The sequence below is a fragment of the Pongo abelii genome, chromosome 9, assembly GCF_028885655.2.
Source record: "Pongo abelii isolate AG06213 chromosome 9, NHGRI_mPonAbe1-v2.0_pri, whole genome shotgun sequence".
NCBI lineage: Eukaryota > Metazoa > Chordata > Mammalia > Primates > Hominidae > Pongo > Pongo abelii.
In genome coordinates this window covers 21239844-21260619 of record NC_071994.2, presented here as the reverse complement: position 1 = coordinate 21260619, position 20776 = coordinate 21239844, and the positions used below count along the sequence as shown (strand labels likewise).

Here is a 20776-nt window from a genome sequence, read left to right as displayed (position 1 = left end):
AGAAGCCATGGCCAAAGCCTAGCAGGGATGGAGGTGCCAGAGGGAACAGAAACAACCAAAATGATCCCAAGAAGTCAACAGTGGGAGCAGAGGGAAAGGCGCCGAGTCTTAGAATGTGGGTCTGTGGGTGCAGAAGAGGGGTGCTCTGCAGGAAACGCAGTTGAGGCGCTAAGAAGGAGAACGCTGGGAAGGTCCTGGCAAGCGACTGAGAAGCCCGGAGGGCTCAATTCACCACGAATAGCTGTTTGGGGCTGAAAAGAGGTTTGGGTCAATCTTTAGAAAAGACAGCCTCTAGGGAGAGTCTTTGGGAGGGTCCCCTCAAGGTAAAGGGACAGGACTGGGGTGAGGCCTGGATCCCAGCGCAGGAGGTGGGGTGTTTCTGGGTCTCAGTGGCAACACGTTTGTGTTACGTTACATTCTCACAACAACCATGAGAGGGACCGCTATTGTCCCATTTCACAGATAAGAAGACCAAACCTTAGTGCTCTGAAGTCACTAATGCAAGGCCCCACTGCCCAGACATTTGTGGAGCCAGTGAATTCACACCACCTGACTCCAAACCTGTATGCTTTAAGAGCCCACTGACATCCTCTCCTTTCTCTGCCTTCCTCCACGACCCTCCTTTTCCGCCTGCCTTCTTGGTCTCTGCTGCGGGGGGGCCAACCTGGACCTTGGGGTCCAGTGTCCTGCCATTAGTCATCTGATACCCGGGCACTAAGCCCAACCGGAGGGACAAAGCCCAGACCAGCCACGGGGTGGAGTAGAGTCGGTGTCGGATTTAGGGCGAGGCTGAGCCAAGCCCACGGCCGCGGGGGCCGTGGCTTCAGCACCGCGGAGAGCGCCATCTCCGGGGGCGGGGCTGGCGGGGTGGGGGCGGGGCCGGGGCGGGGCGCGCGAGACCCTGGCCGGGGCCCGGGGGCGCGCGCGGGGCGCTCTCGCCAGTCCCGCGAGCCGTGCGCGGTGCGGTGCCGCGCCGCGCCCTGCCAGACACAGGTGCGCCCGCCGCGCCCGCCTAGCCCGAGCCCGGCGGCGGCGGCTGCCCCCTCGCCGCGCCTCCGCCTCCTTCGCAGCCGCCGCCTCCTCCGCGCCGCGCTCCGCCCGGATGGCCAGGGCTGTGCCGGAGAATGGCGGAGCGAGAAAGCGGCGGCCTGGGCGGGGGGGCCGCGTCCCCGCCCGCCGCCTCCCCGTTCCTGGGGCTGCACATCGCGTCGCCTCCCAATTTCAGGTGAGAGTCCCCTGCCGCCGCGCGCCTCGCCCTTCAGCCGGGACTGATCCGCCTTGGCTGCCCTGCCCGCCCCCCACCCCAGAACCTCGGGAACCCGGGAACGAAAGGGCTGCGTAGGAGTGGGGTCTCTTCCCGGGACAGAGTCCCCCGCAGAAGCCCCGCCAGCCTCAAGTCCGGACTGGTAGCCGTTGCATGTTCACGAGGCTGTTGCCTCCGCCATTCCTGGTCCTAGGCTGGGAGGTCTGCGCTGGAATTGGAGGAGGGGGCTCGGAGGCCTCCTTCTCCCCAACCTCCGTGCTGCGGCAGGGTCTGGGGTCGGGGTTGCGATCCCGGAGCGGGCAGGTAGGCTGCGTCTTAGCCTGTTCCCTGTCCGAAGATTTCTGAATAGAGCTGGGAACAGCCTGGAGGGGCGCGGGTCGCAGTTTCCTGGGGCAACGACATTGTTGGTGCTGGGAGGAGGATGTTTTGAGCCCCTCCCCGAGCCCTGCCTGCCCAGATGGGCCTACCTGCCAGGCCTGGCGTGGCCGGGCCCCTCTTTGGATTGGGCAGCACCGACCTAGGCAGGTGTGTCTCTCAGGGCAGGCGCTGAAGGCTCAGCCTCAACCAGGGGAATCCTAGGCCCGGCTGCGGGAAGGGAAGTCGGCTCGGGAGTAGCCAGGGCCAGCGGGGGTGTCGAGGGGGATCCCTGCTGGAGTAAATACCCAGAACCCTGACCTGAGCTCCCATTCCACCACCCCACCCCCCCATCTGGTGTTAGGCCCGATGCATTTCAGAGAAGTGAGGAGTGAGTGTTGTGTGGAGGAGGAATAGATGTACCTCCCCCATAATTCTGAACCCTAGTTGGTGGGGAGGAAGAGGCCGAAGTCACTGCTCTGGGCCTAGAGAGGGAGGCTTAGACATACCCCATTGTTTCCCCATCTCAAGAACTGGCGCCTTCCCCTCTCCTGGGGCACCACCCCAGCCAGGCTCCAGCTGGGCTGTGGCGCCAGCCCCTCCTGGGAGCAAGGGGTCACTGGCTCCCAGGTCCTCAGGTGGGCAGAGACCCCTGGGGATCTCTAATGGCATCATCAAACCCAGAAACCTCCCCCGAGGCCCTGAGCTGAGCTGGGAGGACCAGAGGGGGCCAGATGGAGGAGGCCAGGCCTGAAGGGTCCAGGGCTGCAGCTCTCTGATAATGCCTTAGACTGAGGTCTGAGACTCCACCTGGCATGGCGCATGAGGCCTCCATGCAAATACTGCCTCCCCACCTGGAGGCCTCTGCAGTGGAAGCACATGAGGCTTAGAGGGACCTGGGTTCAAATCCTAGCTCCACTACTTTCTAACTGCATGACCCAGGCAGGTTTTCGTCCTCTCTGGGTGCCATCTGTTAAGTGGGCTAATTAATATTGATTCTTGCCTGGAAAGGAGAAAAAGCACATCAGGTCAGTGTTCAACAAGTGTCAGCCCCCACACTAGCAGACAACACTACGGCTCACTGCTGTCCAGAGCGTCTTCCCAAGGCCCCTCCCTTAACCCTCATACCTGCCCCAAGAGAGGGTAATGGTCTGCCCATTTTATAGATGAGGTGATTGAGATTAACAAAGGCAAGGTGGCTCATCTGGGGACTCCAAAATAGTCAGAGGCTAAGGCTACACTGGGACCCAGGTCTGTGCGTGTTCAATCCACTCTACCTCCCAGCCCTGCCTCTGGCCCAGTAGGCAGCTTTTCTTCCTCGACCTGCTTCCCCAGTGTCATAGATGCTTTAGTGAGAGGAGCTGAGGAAGCAGACACCAGCCAGTGAATGTGTGACCAGCTCTGCGGCACGTGGGACAAGGGTGGCAGTAGGCCATGAGGTTGAGGTGTGGACCAGCACTCCAGGACATGGTGGCCTGGCTGCGGAGACAAGGCCAGCGCATGGGAATAATAAGCGTCAGTGTCTCAGGCCCTGCCGGCCTGCCCCGCTGCTCCCAAAGCCCCCGCTGCCCTTTCTCCTGGCCCGCCTCTCACTGTGCTTGGCCAGGCTCCACTTAACCCTGGTTGGGTAGATAGTGCTTTCTTGTGGCTCTTTGGTGGAGTCATGGATCCAGCTGGCCTGGGTTTGAATCCTGGCTGGCCTTTCTTACCTGTGTGCCCTGACACTGGGCACTTAAGCCCTCTGAGCTCTTGAGATGCCAACACTGGCCCCTGCTCAGGATGGTCGTAAGAATCAGATAAGAGAACACGTGTTGAGTGTTTCAAGGGCTGAGGAGAGCCGCCTGTAGGCAGGGCTGTGTGTGTGCACACACACACAGGCGCCTTGACCCCCAGTGCCACTGTCAGCTCCCAGAAGATAAAGGGGGTCTGTACCCAAACTTTGGTATCCCCATTGCTCAGCACGGGATAGTTACTCAATAACAGTGGTAAGCGCTGACATTTGGAAGGCACTCAGTTCACCCAGGCACCATTCTAAGAGTTTCCTATGTGCAAGAGTATTTACTCCTCACAATAACTGTATCAACAGAGCGTTGTTATTATCCACACTTGCATGAAGAAACGGAGGCAGAGGAAGGTTAGGTAAGTGGCAGAGCTTGTAAGTGGCAGGCAGTCTGATGTCAGAGCCACCCCAAAAAGAAAGAGCCCTGGAGTATTGGAAGAGCATGTGTGGAGGGGGCGAGCATGTGGACCTGACCTGAAGGGGTGGGAGCATTCGTTTGTTTGTCGTTGGTTGAAATAAATACATGTTGATTTTTGTTCTGATTATAGCTCCAGCTGTTTATAGTGGTTGGTTACCTTTGGGTATGGTATGGGGTGAGGGATTTTCACTTCTTATTTTACATGCTTTTTTTTTTTGAGACAGAGTCTCACTCTGTCGCCCAGGCTGGAGGTTGGAGTGCAGTGGCGTGATCTAGGCTCACTGCAACTTCTGTATTCTGGGTTCAAGCGATTCTCCTGCCTCAGCCTCCCAAGTAGCTGGGATTACAGGTGCCCACCACCATGCCCGGCTAATTTTTGTATTATCAGTAGAGACAGCGTTTCACCATGTTGGCCAGGCTGGTCTTGAACTTCTGACCTCAGGTGATCCACCTGTCTCAGCCTCCCAAAGTGCTGGAATTACAGGCATGAGCCACCACGCCCAGTGTCATACTTTTATATTACAGGTTGAGTATGCCTTATCTGACATGCTTTGGACCAGAAGTGTTTCAGATTTCTAATTTTTTTGGATTTTGGAATATTTGCATATGCATAATGAAATAGCTTGGGGATGGGAACCCAAGTCTAAACATGAAATTGATTTTTTCTTATATATCTTATACATATAGCCTAAAGGTAATTTTATACAATGGTTTAAATAATTTTGTGCATGAAACAAAGTTTTGATTACAACCTGTCCCATGGAGTCAGGTGTGGAATTTACCGCCTGTGCTGTTATGTTGGTGCTCAAACATTTAGGATTTTGGAGCATTTCAGATTTCAGGTTTTTGGATTAGGGCTGCTCACCTGTATTTGACTTCTTATTTTATAATGAGTATAGGTTACTTCTGTGTCTTACAAAATAATAAAAGAAAATTCAAAATTGAAGTGATACATGTTCATTATAAAGAAAACTCTAGAAAAGAGAATTTAGAAATTTACACAGTGGAGACATTGGCGCTGGGTAGGTGGGACAAAGAGGAAGGACAGAAGGACAGTTCACGTGGGAGGAACAGCAGAGACAAAGGGGGTTTCATGGGCAAGAAGGGAGCGAGCGGCCTGTCTGGGGTGTGTAGAAGGGGAATCGTGGATCTGAGAGACCTTAGAGACCAGCTCGTCCAACCAGCTCCCTCCCCTTATGAGGAAACAAGAGAGGGAGAGTGGCTCCCCCAAGAGCACACAGCAAATTAGTGGCAAAGCTGGGACAGAGCCAGGCCATGGCTGCCTGGATGGTTGCCGTCTGCCCCACCACCCTGCCTCAGGGATGAGAGGTGGGGCCACTGAGAGGCTTCTTCCTTCATTCACTCAACAAACGTTTGCACTTTGCCTAGGTCACCAGGGAAACACTGCAAAGGCCCAGATGTGGGCCTGGCCATCATGCTGTTGGTGTTGTAGAGGGGAGACAGACAGACAGACGGCTTTACAGATGGGCTGGTCGGTGTGTGATGATGGCTCAGGTCAAGGGACCCAGGCTCAGCGGGTCAGGACAGGCCCCCCAGAGGCAGGGACATTTCAGCTTAGGCCTGATGGACGCATAAAAATATCACCCAAGGGTGTCGCTGGAGTGAAGGGGGGAGAACAGAGCGGGTGGGCAGGGTGCCTGGTGCCCAGTCTGGCAGGAGGGTGGAAAGCAGGATGTGCAGGAACCTTGTAGGCCATGTGAGGACGCCGACCTCTTCACCGACAGCCAGAGGAGCTGGCAGGGGGTTAGGAAAGGAATGACAGGGTCAGACGGATCCTCTAGGACAGGGGTGTCCAATCTTTTGGCTTCCCTGGGCCACACCAGAAGAAGAAGAATTGTCTTGGGCCACACGTAAAATACACTAACACTAACGATAGCTGATGAGCTAAAACACAAAAACAAAAAAATCACAAAAACATCTCATAATGTTTCCAGAAAGTTTACGAATTTGTGTTGGGCCACATTCAGAGCTGTCCTGGGGCTCACGCACCCCTGGGCCATGGGTTAGACAAGCTTGCTCTAGGAGGATCACCTGGCTGCTGGGTAGAGAGTGGCCAGGGGACTAGCCATCCTGCTGGTAAGAGGGAGGGACAGGTTCAGGGTGTGAGGAAGAGTTAGGGGCAGATTAGCCCGCTTGGTGAGGGATACAGAATAGGGAGTGGAGAGGCAGGAGTCTAGGATGATGCTGGGGCTCCTTGGTGGGTGGGGTGTCCAGTGGGATACCAGAGGGTGGTGAGCAGGGTGTGAAAATCATGTGGGGACCTGCTGAATTTGAGACTGGGGATCATTGGAGGACCCAATTGGAAGATTCATATAGTCAGTCGGTTTTGGGTCTGGAGCTCAGAGGAGAGGATAGGGCTGGGGCCAAAGACCCTGGGAGTCTGAGTGTGGAGGGATGGCCCCTGAAGCCTCAGAGAGGACATCACTGCCCAGGGAGACTGAGCAGAGGGCAGGAAGATGGCTGACTGGTGGCCTGTTCAGCCAACCATGTTTCGGTGGAGGTGGAGAGGTGCTGCCGCAGCTGCCTCATGCCCAGGACCGCCTTGGCCTGGCTCCTGATGGACCTTGGATGTGGAGGCAGAGAGTGTTGACTTGCCTCACACAGCCCGGCAGTGGCCAGGGCAGAATTTCAACCCCAGCTCGCTGATGGCAGAGCTTTAAAGTTCATCTCTGGATTGCTGGAAATGGGCCACAACACACTTCTAGCTTGGGGCCCCCACGGTTCCCACAAACTGGGTCACAGCCACCATCCACATGTAGTTCTTAACCATTCTATGATGCCATCTTTGTTCCCCGGCCCCACTCTTATATTCATTCCAAAATAGCAGGAGCGTCTCTGGGTGCTTTGCCTTGTTCTGCCACTGGAGATGCCAGTGGAGAGCTCATGGCTCCTGCTGTCATGGTGCTTGCAGTGCCTCTTTAATAGGCACTGATTTAGCACTTATGGTGTGCAGGGTTTTGGGCTTTGTGCATAGATTGGAGCAAAGGTAGAGAGTCAGTGCCCAGGTGAGTATGATGACCCCGCCCTCAGGAAACTTGCAGCTCTGGGGAGGGCAGGCAGCCCAGCAGCAGATGGAGAGCCCACGCTAGGCTGGCATGACCCAGGATGAAAGTCTGTGAAGGAGAGCAAAGGAGAAAAGAGCGCCCCAGATTCTACCCTATCTCACAACTCTGTGTCCACGTGAGTGTTTCCTCCTGTGTGCGATATCATCCTGGGGAGACCACTGGATCATATATGCTGTCTTTTTGCTCATTTTATTAGTTGTCACCTTAATACACAGACTTTATAATGTTGATTCCAAAAGACTGCATCACATTTCATCTGATGATGGCCACGGTGGAACCAGCCCCCTGGTGCTGGGCGACACAGGTGTTTTCAGTTGTTTGCTGTGATGAGGAATGAACATCCTGCTTGTAACGGTTCTTCTCCAAACAATGTGGGATTGTTTCCTCGAAGCAGTTTCCCAAAAGTCGAATAACTGGATCCCAGAGTTCTTGCAATGTATCGGCATGAAGATGTTTAAACAGATCAAACATGTTATAACCCCAAGTGGGATTGTCCCTCGGGGCTCATTTCTCTGGTTGGATTCAATTTTCGTTGGAGATGACCCCCGTATGGAGGTGATCAGGAAGGGAATTCCCACCCAAAGAACAAACTCAGCCCAACCCCATGTTCACCCAGAGGTGGGTGGTGGGGGTAGAGAGAGGGCCTGAGAGGGATGCTGGGCCTGGCTTATCCCCACCCCACCATTTCAGCCAGTGCCATCTTCCCAGAGGACCTGACATCCTAGCCCAGACTCCAGTGTAGGTGGGGACACAGGAAGTTGATTGGAAAAGTGGACTAACTTAGAGACTTCCAAGGCAGAAATCCAGAGAGCCCCAGGACACCTGTGGTTAATTCATTCAGCATTTGTTAAGTACCTATTAGGCACCACACATGTTGATCAAAACAGATATGATCCCACCCATATGGATTAACTGACTCCAAGGGGAGGCCACTGCGGGCCACATAACCCAAAGGTAAAATTACAGTGATACGGAACCACAGCCAGGAGGGACTCCGAGAGCCCATAGCAGGGCGGTTTGGCTTGGTCCCAGAGGTCAGAGAAGGCTTGCAGAGGAGACCATGCTACTGCTTTGGGAGCTGCGCTATTGAAGGAGGATATGAAGGTGGGAGGTGGGGGGACTGAGGGGAAATGATACTGGTTGGAGGGAAAGGAGGCTTTACAGAGCCTTCAGGCCACAGATGAGAATTTGGGCCCCTTCCCCTAATGACCAGGGGAAGCTATTAAAGGGCTTTGAGCTGGGAAGAGTGACCAGACCAGATTTGTAATTCAGAGGTCTGCTTTGCTGTCATTACCTGGTGGAGAGTGGCTGGTAGAGGAACCAGAGGGAAATGGGGAACCTACTTAGGGTTGAGCGGCCGGTCAACAGGTGTCCTGAGAACTCACTGGGAGCCAGCTTCATTCTCAGCACTTAGAGGGCTGCAGAGAGGCAGGCTGGACCCCTGGACCACACGTGCCCTCTGTCACAAGAGAGGCCTGTGGGGCATTGTGGCCAGCACCCAAGGTCAATCAGCTGGCATCCTTACCTCCTCACCACAGCACAGCCAGGAACGCAAAGGCCCAAGAATGACATCCGAACAGCCAATGCCTGGCTCAGATTCGGCCTTGCTCAGCTAAAGCCTCAGCACTTTACCACTTAACCCTTACTTTACATACACTTCTAACTCAGCCTACTACAGAGCTGAAATAGTCCGTTAGAAAGGGCAGGACTGCGGTTGGTGGAAATGTGACCCGGCAAGGCAGGGGAAAAGGGCCTGAAATCAACATCAGAACACAAAAGGCATGTCTGTTCAGGGCCATTTAGGAAAGTGCAGCTCAGGGTGGGAGCAGGGGCTGGCGTGGCCAGAACAGTGAGGCCCTGGCGGGGCCAAAAGCAAGGACTGAGGCGGCAGAGTAGGAGGGATCAGGTGAATGCAGGAACAGGGGCCTCAGGTAGAAAGGTCAGGGCGGTCTCCAGAGACCAAACTCACAGCTCAGAGCCACCAAACGTTAATAGGGATGACGTCTCAAGGATCACAGCACCCAGGATAGACAAGCAGGTCTGATGGGTGGGCAGGGGCTGCTTCTACAGGAGACTGCTGAAACTTCCAGACCCAGAGGTGAGGGAGGCCGGCCTGCGGAGGGCTGTAGGATTCAGTTTGGAGGCCTCCTGGTGCTAAGGCTGCCATGAGCAGGGTGGATCAGGCGGGACAGGAGGGAACCACCCTCTTTTCCCCTTCTTCCCCTCCCTTCTCCCCTCCATCTTTTCCTCCCTCCTTCCTTCCCCACATTGACCTTCCATGAGCCTTCAGGGACCAAGTGTCTGTTTAGCCTTCTCTCCATAAAGGGACCCCCCAGGGTTTTGGCTGGGAGGCCAGAATATCTGGTGCCTGGAAAAGAGGAAAGGGCAGAGTCTTGGATGGGGGGTGACTTGCAAAGGGGACTCGTTGACCAATCAGTCCCCCTTGATCCTTGGTAGTGACCTCCTACTCACACAAACTCCATTCTGCTAACCCTCACCAGCCCTCTGAGGTGGGTGGGCAGGGATTGGTGGCTTCATCCTGTATGTGGGAAACTGAGGCATAAGGCACCTTTATGTCTAAGCCTTAGTGTTCCTCATCTGTAAAATGGGAAAAATGGAACAAACCCTCTCCCAAGGTTGTTGCAATGAGGATTAAGAGAGATGCATGGCATAAATGTTGGGGCCAGGATGGGGCAGCTTCAACGTGAAAGAGTCAGGGTTTATTTCAGGCCTCCTGCTTCCAAGCCTGATATGGTGATCATTCTTCCATCCTGCCTTACTTATGAGAGGCACCTAAAAAGTCAGACAAAGCATCCCCCTTAACCCACCCCAGTAGAGCCAGGGATCAGGCATAGGCTCTCTGACCCCCAGCCCAGTATTCTTTCTAGCATTGCCCAATTAAAGCCCAGTGCCCTCAGCTGTACAGGAAGATGCTACTGTCCTTGCCCCACCCAGACCTATTGTCCAAGGAAGTGGGAATATCAGGTGATGTTGAGGGTGTGGAAGTGAACTGAGAAGCCTCTAACCCAGGTCTAAGCCAGACCCTGCAGGCCCTGCTCCAGCCTGCAGTTTGAGAGGAGCAGGTGGAGGCAGAGGCTGTCCTGTGACAGACATCTAGCAGGCTCATGCTGAGGACCCAGTGTATGCAGGATGAACTCGCCAGCTCTGCCCTCCAGGAGCAAGGGGAGGAAGGGGTCTTGATCACCTGCTGGGTACAGTATAGGGTCATCAATCAGGGTGCTGGATACAGGCCCCATCCACCTTTGGAGCAGCCAGGGTTGGGGAAGTGGGTGTTTCTGAGGGAGGGCTGGCCCTGTTTGCTGCACGCACTACTGTACATCCAGGCAGACGGTGACATCAGCCACATGCAAGGGCTGGGAGGGCTTCCTGGAGGAATGAGCTTAACTGAGCACTCTTCCAGCAAGCATGGTTTGAGAATCTGCCACGTGCTCCATCTGAGCACTGGGTTTGGCACTGGGGAGACACAGTGCCCACGCGGACTACGCATGGAGCTGGAGGCCTTGCCTGCAGGCACAGGAACCTGCTGCTAGTGGAGAGCCTTGAGGGTTCCAAGTGGGGCAGGAGGGATGATGGCATTTCTGGCAGTTTTGCCTGATAGTGGCAGGTGGAGTGGGATGGTGCAGGCATAGGGAGACTGAGGCAGACAGGCCAGTGGGGACATCTGGGAGGGCAGAGGCAGGAGCTGGACTAGGGCTTGGCAGTGAGGAAGAGGAGCCATGTGTGAGGAGACACAGATGTGTGCAGGGGGCTGGGCACCATGGCTCACGCATGCAATCGCAGCACTTTGGGAAGCCGAGGCAAGCAGATCACCTGAGGTCAGGAGTTCAAGACTAGCCTGGCTAACATGATGAAACCCCGTCTCTACTAAAAATACAAAAATTAGCCAGGTGTGGTGGTGCACACCTGCAATCCCAGCTACTCGAGAGGCTGAGGCAGGAGAATCACTTGAACCCAGGTGGCGGAGGCTGCAGTGAGCCAAGATCATGTCATTGCTCTCCAGCCTGGGTGACAGAGCGAAAGGCCATCTCAAAAAAAAAAAAAAAAAAAATGTGCAGAGGTCACTGGCAGAGCAGGGGCATTTCAGGGTACCTCTGGGTCAGCAGTCCTGCAGCTCTCCCATGCCATCTGAGTCCCAGGGGCTCCCTTTTGCACCACTGGCCTTCTCAGTGACCATCTGGGCAACCAGTGTGAATTGAACACTTACTTGGTGCCGGCGACTGGGTTCTTGTCCCTGAGCCAGAGATGTCACCCTGCCCTGGCCGGACGGAGGAGGGCTGCTCTGGCTTCTGGGCCAGGCCCTCCTCCCCACTTCCACCCCAGCTGGCCAGCCACACCCTCCCCATGGCCTGGGGAACCACCACCCTTGGGCTGCAGGTCAGACGCGACCCTACAGGGCACCTTGTCCATCCAGCCCCCATTCCCCACCCCTCTGTGCAGTGCCCTCCAGGGGCCTCCAGGTTCTGTTTATGTCACTCCAAAGGGAGAGGAAGCTCATTACCACACAGCAGCCCTTCCAGCTCTGCTCTAAGGGCCCAAACACCGGCCTGCCCTTAGCTGTGGCTCTGGTGCCTCCTGCATCCATAGGCCCTGCCTTCCTGGGTCCTGAAGGCTTGAGCCCTGGCTGCAGAAGGAGGCAGCCCAGATCAAACCCAGTTTGGATGCAGCCTGGGCCCACAGAAGCCTCTCTGATGAGGTCAGGGGGCTGAGCCTATGGCAGTGTGAACCGAGTGTTCATTCTTGGGGTGTTTGGGAAGCCCCCACTTCATCTCCCACCTGGCACCCTGACTGGGGCACTGGCCCTTTAAAGCCAATCAAGGGCTGGCTTTTGGGGGGAAACATCCTAGATTTCTGCCATCTACTTACAAGCCTGGGCCAGGGAGGGGGGGCCACCTCAGCCCCCGACAGGGGCATTGGAAGGGCAGGTGGAGCCACTGGCATTGATTGCAGTAACCTGATCCCGTGAGGGAGGTGGCCACAGCGGCGGCAGCAGCAGCGCAACGGCCAGGCCAGCCGGGAGGAAGGTCCCTGCAGCTGAGGGCTGCGCTGGGAAGAGCTGGGGCTGGGACCCGGGTCGGCAGCTGCAGCCTCCTCTCCTGGCCTATCTATTTTTAATGAGCTCCCCAGGCTTCTGCAGCGGGCAGGACGAAGAAAGACAGGCCCAAGCGGTGGAGGCCAGAGGCCCCCAGCCCTGCCTTGAGCCCTGGCCCCCCCACCCTTCCGGGCATGAGAGGGCAGCCCTGGGGCCCCACAGCCCCCCAGCCGGGCAGGGCTCTCCATGCAGCTGGTGCTGAAAATGGATTCGAGCCCAGACAATGACAGCTGGTTGGAGGATCAATGGGAGCACTGGTAGGGGCTACCGGGGCTGGCGGGGGTGGAGACCGAGTTGGGGTGAGCTCCATCGAGCTCAGGGTCTCTGTTTGGTCTGAATGAGGCGAGCGGCAGGGAGTCTGGGCCTCCTAGGTTCCCCTGGGGGCTAAGCCACCATCTCTCCTGGGTGACCTTGAACTAGTGGGTTTCCCTTGCTCTGTGCCTCAATTTCTTGGACTTATTTGGGAAAAGGCTCATACATTCTCCCCAACTTCCCAAATGTTCTACCCCCCAGCAAGCCAGGCAGAGTGTCCAGGACTAGAGGTGAGCAAGAGACAGGCTGCCTTGCAGTGGCTGGCCCAGCCCTGCATTCTGAGGTGGGGACTCAGGGCTGGCCTAGGGAGAGGGGGGTTCTAGCGGAGCTGGTTAGTGTTCTGGTGCCCTGGTGCTCTGAGCTGTCTCCTGAGGTTGTAACACCTCTGGTCCCACCTGGGGCTTTTCCTGACCCCATCTGTGCAGCCTCCTGTTCAGGGTCCTTACGCTGGACAAGGAGAAGATTTTGTGGTTGAAGAGATGAGACCACCAAGTGCACAGCTTGAGGCTGGAGTCCTTTCTGGAATAGGCTGAAACTACCCACATTGACACCAGATTTTCCTTCGCTTGTTCCCTGGGCTCAAGGGGCATGAGTCTTCCTGAGCTGGGGCGTGGGGCACTCCTCTGAGGCTGCTGCCAGCGCCTCGGGTCTTGCTACTGCAGGGATTGCACTGGGAGCTCCCCTACTCCACGCTGCTCTTCTCAAGTCCACATTCTCCATGGTGAACTGGCCTTGGCACCTGCCTTGACCCTGGGGAAGAGGCTCTGACCAGTTGGGCCTTCTAAGCACTGCCTGCTGGTTGGCAACAGAATGACAACTCCCAGGGAGGAGCTGGAGTGACCTGGAGCCTCCTCTTCCACTGCCACCCTAGGAGGACTGCCTTTTGGCACGAGCCCCTCGCTCTTTCCCTGCCTGCTGACCACCCCCTGCATTGATACAGATGGACCCCAAATCCTGTCCTCTGGGGGCTGTGTTTGGCCTTCAAGAGGCTGCCCCCTGGGAGAGGTAACAGGGAGATGTGAGCAGGCATAGCAGTGCCCCTGAGTTGTAACTTTGGCTTCCTGTCCCCACCAGGCTCACCCACGACATCAGCCTGGAGGAGTTTGAGGATGAAGACCTCTCAGAGATCACTGATGAGTGTGGCATCAGCTTACAGTGCAAAGACACCCTGTCCTTACGGGTAAGGGCGAGCTCCCAGGAGCTCCTGAGTGGGGTGGCAGGAAGGCTAGGGACAGGGGTAAGGGTATCCCCATAGTGACAAAGGGGGTTTCAGGGCTGTGCTGGCACCCTCATAAAATGAAATGATGTGCAAGAAACATAGGTATACTTCTTGGCACGTCTTGGGTGTACAATCAGAATTTTATTTGGTATTATTATTATTATTACTGCTGTCGGGGACTAAGACAGGAAGTAGCTCCTTCAACTGCCCGCAAGATGAGAGGCCAGGAAGTCTTGAGACCTAGGGCAGTAACAGTTAGGACCAGACTTAAGGGAGACTCAGGGCTACCCCTGAATCCTTTTGGGAGCAGCCCTGGCAGAGGGCCTGAGGCAGACAGGGTGGAGTCTGGTGGAATCTGCAGTGCTTTAGGGCAGGAAGAAACAGCCAAGGCACTCCTGGAATAACTCCTGTGGCTGCTGGCTGCTATTATACCAGACAGATGGCACCACGCGGCCTCCCAGACCCTCTCTGGCCCATAGTCCTAAAGGCCCCCACTGAGGGGTTTGCCCAGCATTGCTGCTGGTTTGGGCCCCTTGGCTTTGTCATAGGGAAGATGGCTCTCTCCTGTCCCTAAAGATCTGAATGCTGCCAGGAGGTCCCCAGCACCTGGGTAACCGGGGTCAGATGGGGATCCCAACTATGTCTTTTCAGAACAGGAAGAAGGGGCCGGCTTGCCAGGAAATGGAGGACAGAGCACAGGGCTAGGTTTTAGAGCCCAGAGCTCCTCTGAGCCCCCAAGAGGGCGGGTAGCCAGATACGGTGTCAGGAGAGTGGTTACCATAGGAGCGTGAGGTGTGCCTTGGGGAGGGAGTGCCTGTCTGTGTGTTGACCTCCTGCTACTCCCAGAGACTCAGTAAGCTCTGCAAGACTCAGTAAGCTCTGCAAGAGGAAACCAAGGGGTGAGGATAATCCCCTAGTACCCAGTACCCCAACCTTCCACTCTCTGGCCAGGCCAGGAAGAGGCCGAGGCCTCTAGATTTGGGGAATGGTCTCAGGGCCCTGACTTAGCTTCTCAAAGGTCAGGCACCTGTTCTGGACTCTCACTCTGCCCTCTCCCCCAACTGCACCAGCAGAGCCTTGGAGAGGGTTGCCTCCGAGCTAGGCAGGGCCCCCAGGCACTACTGGCCAGAGGTGTGCCCCTAAGGGGCCTCAGACAAGCTCCAGCGGGCTTCACACACGTTCCAGTGAATACTCAGCTCTCTTGGAGGCTGAGAGGCAGTAGTGTTGTCCCCACTCAACTGATGAGGGGGCCTAAAGGATCAGGGGATCTGTCCAAGGTGCCAGGGAGTTGGCGGCAGAACTGGAGCTAGGATGGGGCTCTGCATCCCCAAGGCAGGCTCGTGGAGGACCGATCTAGGGCTGGAGGGGCCCGGGCCGGCTGGCTTAGGGCGGGGCTGCCACCGCCTTGGTTCCGGGCCCCCGCTCGCCCCTCCCCCTCGGCGTCTCCTTCCCATCCCTCTCATGTCTCCGCCGTTCCTTGCTTGGCTGAGCCTCAGTTTTTCCAGTTTTCCTCAAGACCCCTTCAAATACTATTTCCCCAGCCCCCATCCCTTGCCCACCCCACCCCAAACTCCTTGGCGACCACTGAGTCCCCATAGCAACAGCGGTGACTTCACTCTGGGCTCGGCTTACAACCCCGGTGAGGTCACCGGCCGTTGCCAGGGGAACGGGAGGGCGCAAGGAGTCCGGGGTGGTGACTGTGGGGAGGTGCAGGCCGTCAGAGGCACGGCTGGATCGGGGAGGCGGCGGCCTCGCGCTTCCTCGCGGGGGACGGGCGAGAGCGCCCCAGTCTCTGGCGGTCCCTGCTCGGCTCCCCTCGTGCCCCCTTCGCGCCGCAGAATGGACTCGCCCGGGCGGGGGGCGGTGCAAGCGGCCTCGGCCCCGCCCCGGCCCCGCCCCCTGACGCCCCTCCGTGCGCCGCGCAGCCCCCGCGCGCCGGGCTGCTCTCTGCGGGCGGCGGCGGCGCGGGGAGCCGGTTGCAGGCCGAGATGCTGCAGATGGACCTGATCGACGCGACGGGGGACACTCCCGGGGCCGAGGACGACGAGGAGGACGACGACGAGGAGCGCGCGGCCCGGCGGCCGGGAGCGGGGCCGCCCAAGGCCGAGTCCGGCCAGGAGCCGGCGTCCCGCGGCCAGGGCCAGAGCCAAGGCCAGAGCCAGGGCCCGGGCAGCGGGGACACGTACCGGCCCAAGCGACCCACCACGCTCAACCTCTTTCCGCAGGTGCCGCGGTCTCAGGTGAGGCGCCAACGCGGGGGGCGGCGCCCTGGGCCGCCGCGGAGATGTGAGGGGGAGCGCAGAGGGGCTGCAGCGGGAGGGGGCACCCACGGGTCCAGTGCCTGGGGACAGCGCCTGCATAGAGGCCGCAGTGGCTCGCTCCTGGGGTTGGGATCCGAGGAGCGGGCAGAACCATCCTTAGGAAGAGGGCTGAGTCCAGCTGGCCAGGCTTGGAGCCTTGAGGCGGGATTGAAGGAGGGAAGGACTGGGGTTAGGAGAGGAGTAGGGAATTAAGAGAATGAGGCTTTGAGGGGTTCGAAGGGTTTGGAGCATGGGACCTCAGGCTGTGACAGGGTTTCTGCTTTAGGGTATGGGGCTCCTGGTGAAAGTGGGGCAGGAGCAGGGCCTGGAGAAAAGAGCATCTGAAGTGGCCATCGTGGGGGAGGCCGTGGGAGATCGTGGTGAGGTGGAGATGGGGAGCTCAGGGGCCACAGCCAGTTTGAGATCTGGGCAGCTACGAATTCCCAGAAGGCAGGGGAGAGGAATGGGAGATGGAGCTGCTTGGCTAAGTTGGGGGACTAGGGCCCCTGGGAGGGTGGCTGGATGCCAAGGAAAGTTGAATAGGGTTGGGGGAGCCGGCTGTGGCCCTTTGTCTTCCAGGCCCATCGGGAGCGGTGCAGGCAAGGAGCTCCTGGGAGGTGGGGCGGCTGGGGCTGCAGGGAAAGGCTTGGTTCCTTTCCCAGGATCCTGTGAATGGCTTTTGGCAGCCCGGCTCAGGAACGTGAGGGCTTGGGAGAGAGCTCCCAGGGGAGGGAGCCTCCATGGAGTGGAGGGAGCCCTGTGTGGGCATTGTGGGGAGGGGTCCCGGGGCTGAGAATGTAGAATGGGCAGCCCAGGAGATCCAGGAAGGAGGGCTGCTGACAACTGCATCTGTTACTCCTCAGTCACGTGCCACTGTGGTGGGGGGTGCAGGAAAACTCTGTTGTGGATTTGTCACTGGGATGATTCATCCTGGTCCCCCAGGCCAGCTGCTGGGGAGACCCTTCCTTGTGCTTTTTCCAGGCTCTACCAGAAGGTCCCCACCTCTTCTAGGCCATAACTTCCCAAGCTCCAGAGCAGAGAGTCACCTGTCTCTGACTTGGGCTGGATTTGAGCATTTTCCAAGTAACCCTCAGTGTCTGGGACTGGGGGTCTGACTGTGTCTCCAGAGAGCTCCTGCTTCTCTTCTCTCCCGTCTCCTCCCCCTCTTACCACCAGACACAGTGGCCATCACCACCTTTGTTAAGGCTGATAAGAGCATCTCCCTGAGGGTTGGCCAACTTCCCTGAGCAAGGCGGAGGGCCATCCGGAGCCAGCAGGCCTGGCTGTGACTTGCCACCCTTCCTGCCTGCTCCAGAGGAGAGTTACGAGTGAGGCCTTTGACAGTGGAGGCGGGGTGGACACAGCAAACGGCCCTAGGGATGGCCTGAGGGGGCAGGGCCAGGGCCTCCCTGTGCCGGGCACTGTTGACCACTTCCATCACAAGAGCCTTTTGTTCCCTGCACAGGACACACTGAATAATAATTCTCTGGGCAAAAAGCACAGTTGGCAGGATCGGGTGTCTCGATCATCCTCACCCCTGAAGACAGGTAAGTCAGGGCCCTCTTCTTTACCTGGACCTCCGCCTGCCCTGACTCAGTCCCCACTACAGAGAGCAAACCCTACAGTCTCCAAAGGGCTGAGTAGAGGTAAACTGCCCACCCACATCCCTGCACAAGCCCATCCGGGGGCTAAGATCAGTGGTGGCATGACTGAGTTGACCGGCCCCAGAGCCTGTGAAGGGCCTGTTGCCCAGGGAGGCTTTGTCTTGGTTTCTGTGTCACCAAGCTGAGAGTGGCAGGTGCAGGTAGCTGGGAGTTGGGAGAGAGCCCCTGCCTTCATGACCTGCCTGCTCTCCAGGGGAGCAGACACCACCGCATGAACACATCTGCCTGAGCGATGAGCTGCCCCCCCAGAGCAGCCCTGCCCCCACCACAGATCGAGGCACCTCCACCGACAGCCCTTGCCGCCGCAGCACAGCCACCCAGATGGCACCTCCGGGTGGTCCCCCTGCTGCCCCGCCTGGGGGTCGGGGCCACTCGCATCGAGACCGAATCCACTACCAGGCCGATGTGCGACTAGAGGCCACTGAGGAGATCTACCTGACCCCAGTGCAGAGGCCCCCAGACCCTGCAGAGCCCACCTCTGCCTTCCTGCCACCCACTGAGAGCCGGATGTCAGTCAGCTCCGATCCAGACCCTGCCGCCTACCCCTCCACGGCAGGGCGGCCGCACCCCTCCATCAGTGAAGAGGAGGAGGGCTTCGACTGCCTGTCGTCCCCAGAGCGGGCTGAGCCCCCAGGCGGAGGGTGGCGGGGGAGCCTGGGGGAGCCGCCGCCACCTCCACGGGCCTCTCTGAGCTCGGACACCAGCGCCCTGTCCTACGACTCTGTCAAATACACGCTGGTGGTAGATGAGCATGCGCAGCTGGAGCTGGTGAGCCTGCGGCCGTGCTTCGGAGACTACAGTGACGAGAGTGACTCTGCCACCGTCTATGACAACTGTGCCTCCGTCTCCTCGCCCTATGAGTCGGCCATCGGAGAGGAATATGAGGAGGCCCCCCGGCCCCAGCCCCCTGCCTGCCTCTCCGAGGACTCCACGCCTGACGAACCCGACGTCCATTTCTCCAAGAAGTTCCTGAACGTCTTCATGAGTGGCCGCTCCCGCTCCTCCAGTGAGTCAGCAAGGGGAAGCAGTGGGGTGGGGGGGTCCCTAGCGGGGCAGAGCCAAAATGTGAAGTGTTCTGGGAGGCGACCCCAGGCCCCATCTGGTTAGGACTGAGGCTTCTACCTGCCCTGCTAAACCTGGATCAGAGCTGCGACCCCCTATCCAGCCACACCCCCTCACCTGCAGGTGCCGAGTCCTTCGGGCTGTTCTCCTGCATCATCAACGGGGAGGAGCAGGAGCAGACCCACCGGGCCATATTCAGGTGAGAGCCATGGGCTGGCTGGGCCTAGCCGGGCAGCAGTTTGGGCCACACACCACCCTCCGCTTGTCACCCCTACGTGGCCTCAGCCTAACTTCTGCCATCAGCATTCATTGATCCGCGCAGCCCTGGGAGGACAGTGTCCACTCTCTAGGGACTCAGAGTATGGTGACAAAGAGGATGGCTACAGTGAGGGATCCCAGAACTGCGCACCTAGTCTGGCCAGGGGCAGGGCACCCAGGAGGGTGACCAGGAGGATGCCTGCCCACACCCCACCTGACCCTTCTCTAGACAAAAGCCTGCGCTTCCCACAGCCTCTCCATTTTAGAGGGGGCCCTGCCCGCACCCTCCCTTGGCCTGTGTTTCTTCAATGGCAGATGCATGTCTGCTTTACCTTGCTCTCCCCTGGGGTTAGCACTGCAACAGGCACACAGGATGCTTTTGCAAATGTTTATTGAAATAACGATGCTGCTGTGGCTCCCAGACCCCAGAGTAGGCCTGGCTGGACAGGCCTTGGTGCCGAATTTCTCACCTGTCCTTGCTGGGGACAGGTTTGTGCCTCGACACGAAGACGAACTTGAGCTGGAAGTGGATGACCCTCTGCTAGTGGAGCTCCAAGCTGAAGACTACTGGTACGAGGCCTACAACATGCGCACTGGTGCCCGGGGCGTCTTTCCTGCCTATTACGCCATCGAGGTCACCAAGGAGCCCGAGCACATGGCAGGTAGCGTTCCCTCCCTGGCCTGTGCCCCAGCCACCACATCTGTCTGCCCCAACTTGCTGCTGGGTGAACGTGTACTCCAGATCTCAGCCAGCCAGGTCGGGGGCTGAGTGGAAGTGATTTTAGGTCCTTTTCACGATCGAGCAAAGTGAGGCCCGGCCAAGTTGGGCAGCCAGGGATTGTGGCAGCCTCTGTGGGCTCTGCCATTCCCCATGCCTCACCCGCCCTCCTTCGCTTGGCTGCTCAGCTCCCTCCTGCTGTTTCTGCCCCTCCTCAATTCACGCTTGCTTTCCAGCCCTGGCCAAAAACAGTGACTGGGTGGACCAGTTCCGGGTGAAGTTCCTGGGCTCAGTCCAGGTTCCCTATCACAAGGGCAATGACGTCCTCTGTGCCGCTATGCAAAAGGTACCTGAGCCCTCTCCCTTCTCCTCCCTTGGATGGGTCCCTGGAACAGAGGGACACAGGTGTCTAGAGGCAGTTAAAGGGCTCAGGCCCTGGGACAGGAGGGATCAGCAGAGGAACAGACAGCAGCTGACGTGGCTCCATTCGTCACCTGTAGATTGCCACCACCCGCCGGCTCACCGTGCACTTTAACCCGCCCTCCAGCTGCGTCCTGGAGATCAGCGTGCGGGGTGTGAAGATAGGCGTCAAGGCCGATGACTCCCAGGAGGCCAAGGTGACTTCTTCCAACCCAGCCCCTTCCTTCCATGGCCCCCAGCTCTCCCCCAGGACTTGGCGATGAAGAGGCCATCTCCTGTCACCCTCACTGCAGGCCAGGTGACTGCCCTCTTGCTTCTTTTCTCCCTCCTGTAGGGGAATAAATGTAGCCACTTTTTCCAGTTAAAAAACATCTCTTTCTGCGGATATCATCCAAAGAACAACAAGTAAGTGGGGGTGGGATGGCAGTGGAGGAGGCACGGGTGATCTGCAGCCTTGAGGTGGGTGGGTGTGGGCCGAGCCCCCATCCCAGCACAGACAGACCTGTCCCTGCAGGTACTTTGGGTTCATCACCAAGCACCCCGCCGACCACCGGTTTGCCTGCCACGTCTTTGTGTCTGAAGACTCCACCAAAGCCCTGGCAGAGTCCGTGGGGTACGTGTACATCCTGCTGAGCACCCAGCCCGAGGGAGCACGCCCAATCCCAGGCCCTGGGGCTGCTTCCTGGTGCTCAGCTTTGCCCCTCGGTTTCCCCCACAGCTCTGGAGAACTATGTCCGGACCCCAGTGCAGTGGCCTGGAGGGAGGGTGGCGGGGCAGGGTGAGCCTGAGGAGCAGCTTCCAAGCTTGGTAG

General features: G+C 58.1%; 2 protein-coding genes across 2 annotated transcripts in view; both read left to right on the top strand.

The window, feature by feature from the left end:
* Positions 1 to 13487, top strand: part of CRY2 (cryptochrome circadian regulator 2) — a 53002-nt gene extending 39515 nt beyond the window's left edge. Inside the window, exon 12 of the mRNA XM_054524437.1 lies at positions 13399 to 13487. The gene's annotated coding sequence lies outside the window, so the exon portion shown is untranslated. The remainder of the gene's footprint in view (positions 1 to 13398) is intronic.
* MAPK8IP1 (mitogen-activated protein kinase 8 interacting protein 1) overlaps positions 941 to 20776 on the top strand; it is a 20847-nt gene continuing 1011 nt past the window's right edge. The window contains exons 1-11 of the mRNA XM_024255815.2: positions 941 to 1225; positions 13399 to 13504; positions 15469 to 15783; positions 17309 to 17390; positions 17701 to 18513; positions 18693 to 18768; positions 19317 to 19489; positions 19782 to 19891; positions 20046 to 20162; positions 20300 to 20370; positions 20480 to 20578. Of these exons, the coding sequence (XP_024111583.1) occupies positions 1125 to 1225; positions 13399 to 13504; positions 15469 to 15783; positions 17309 to 17390; positions 17701 to 18513; positions 18693 to 18768; positions 19317 to 19489; positions 19782 to 19891; positions 20046 to 20162; positions 20300 to 20370; positions 20480 to 20578 (2063 nt within the window). The 5' untranslated portion in view covers positions 941 to 1124. The remainder of the gene's footprint in view (positions 1226 to 13398; positions 13505 to 15468; positions 15784 to 17308; positions 17391 to 17700; positions 18514 to 18692; positions 18769 to 19316; positions 19490 to 19781; positions 19892 to 20045; positions 20163 to 20299; positions 20371 to 20479; positions 20579 to 20776) is intronic.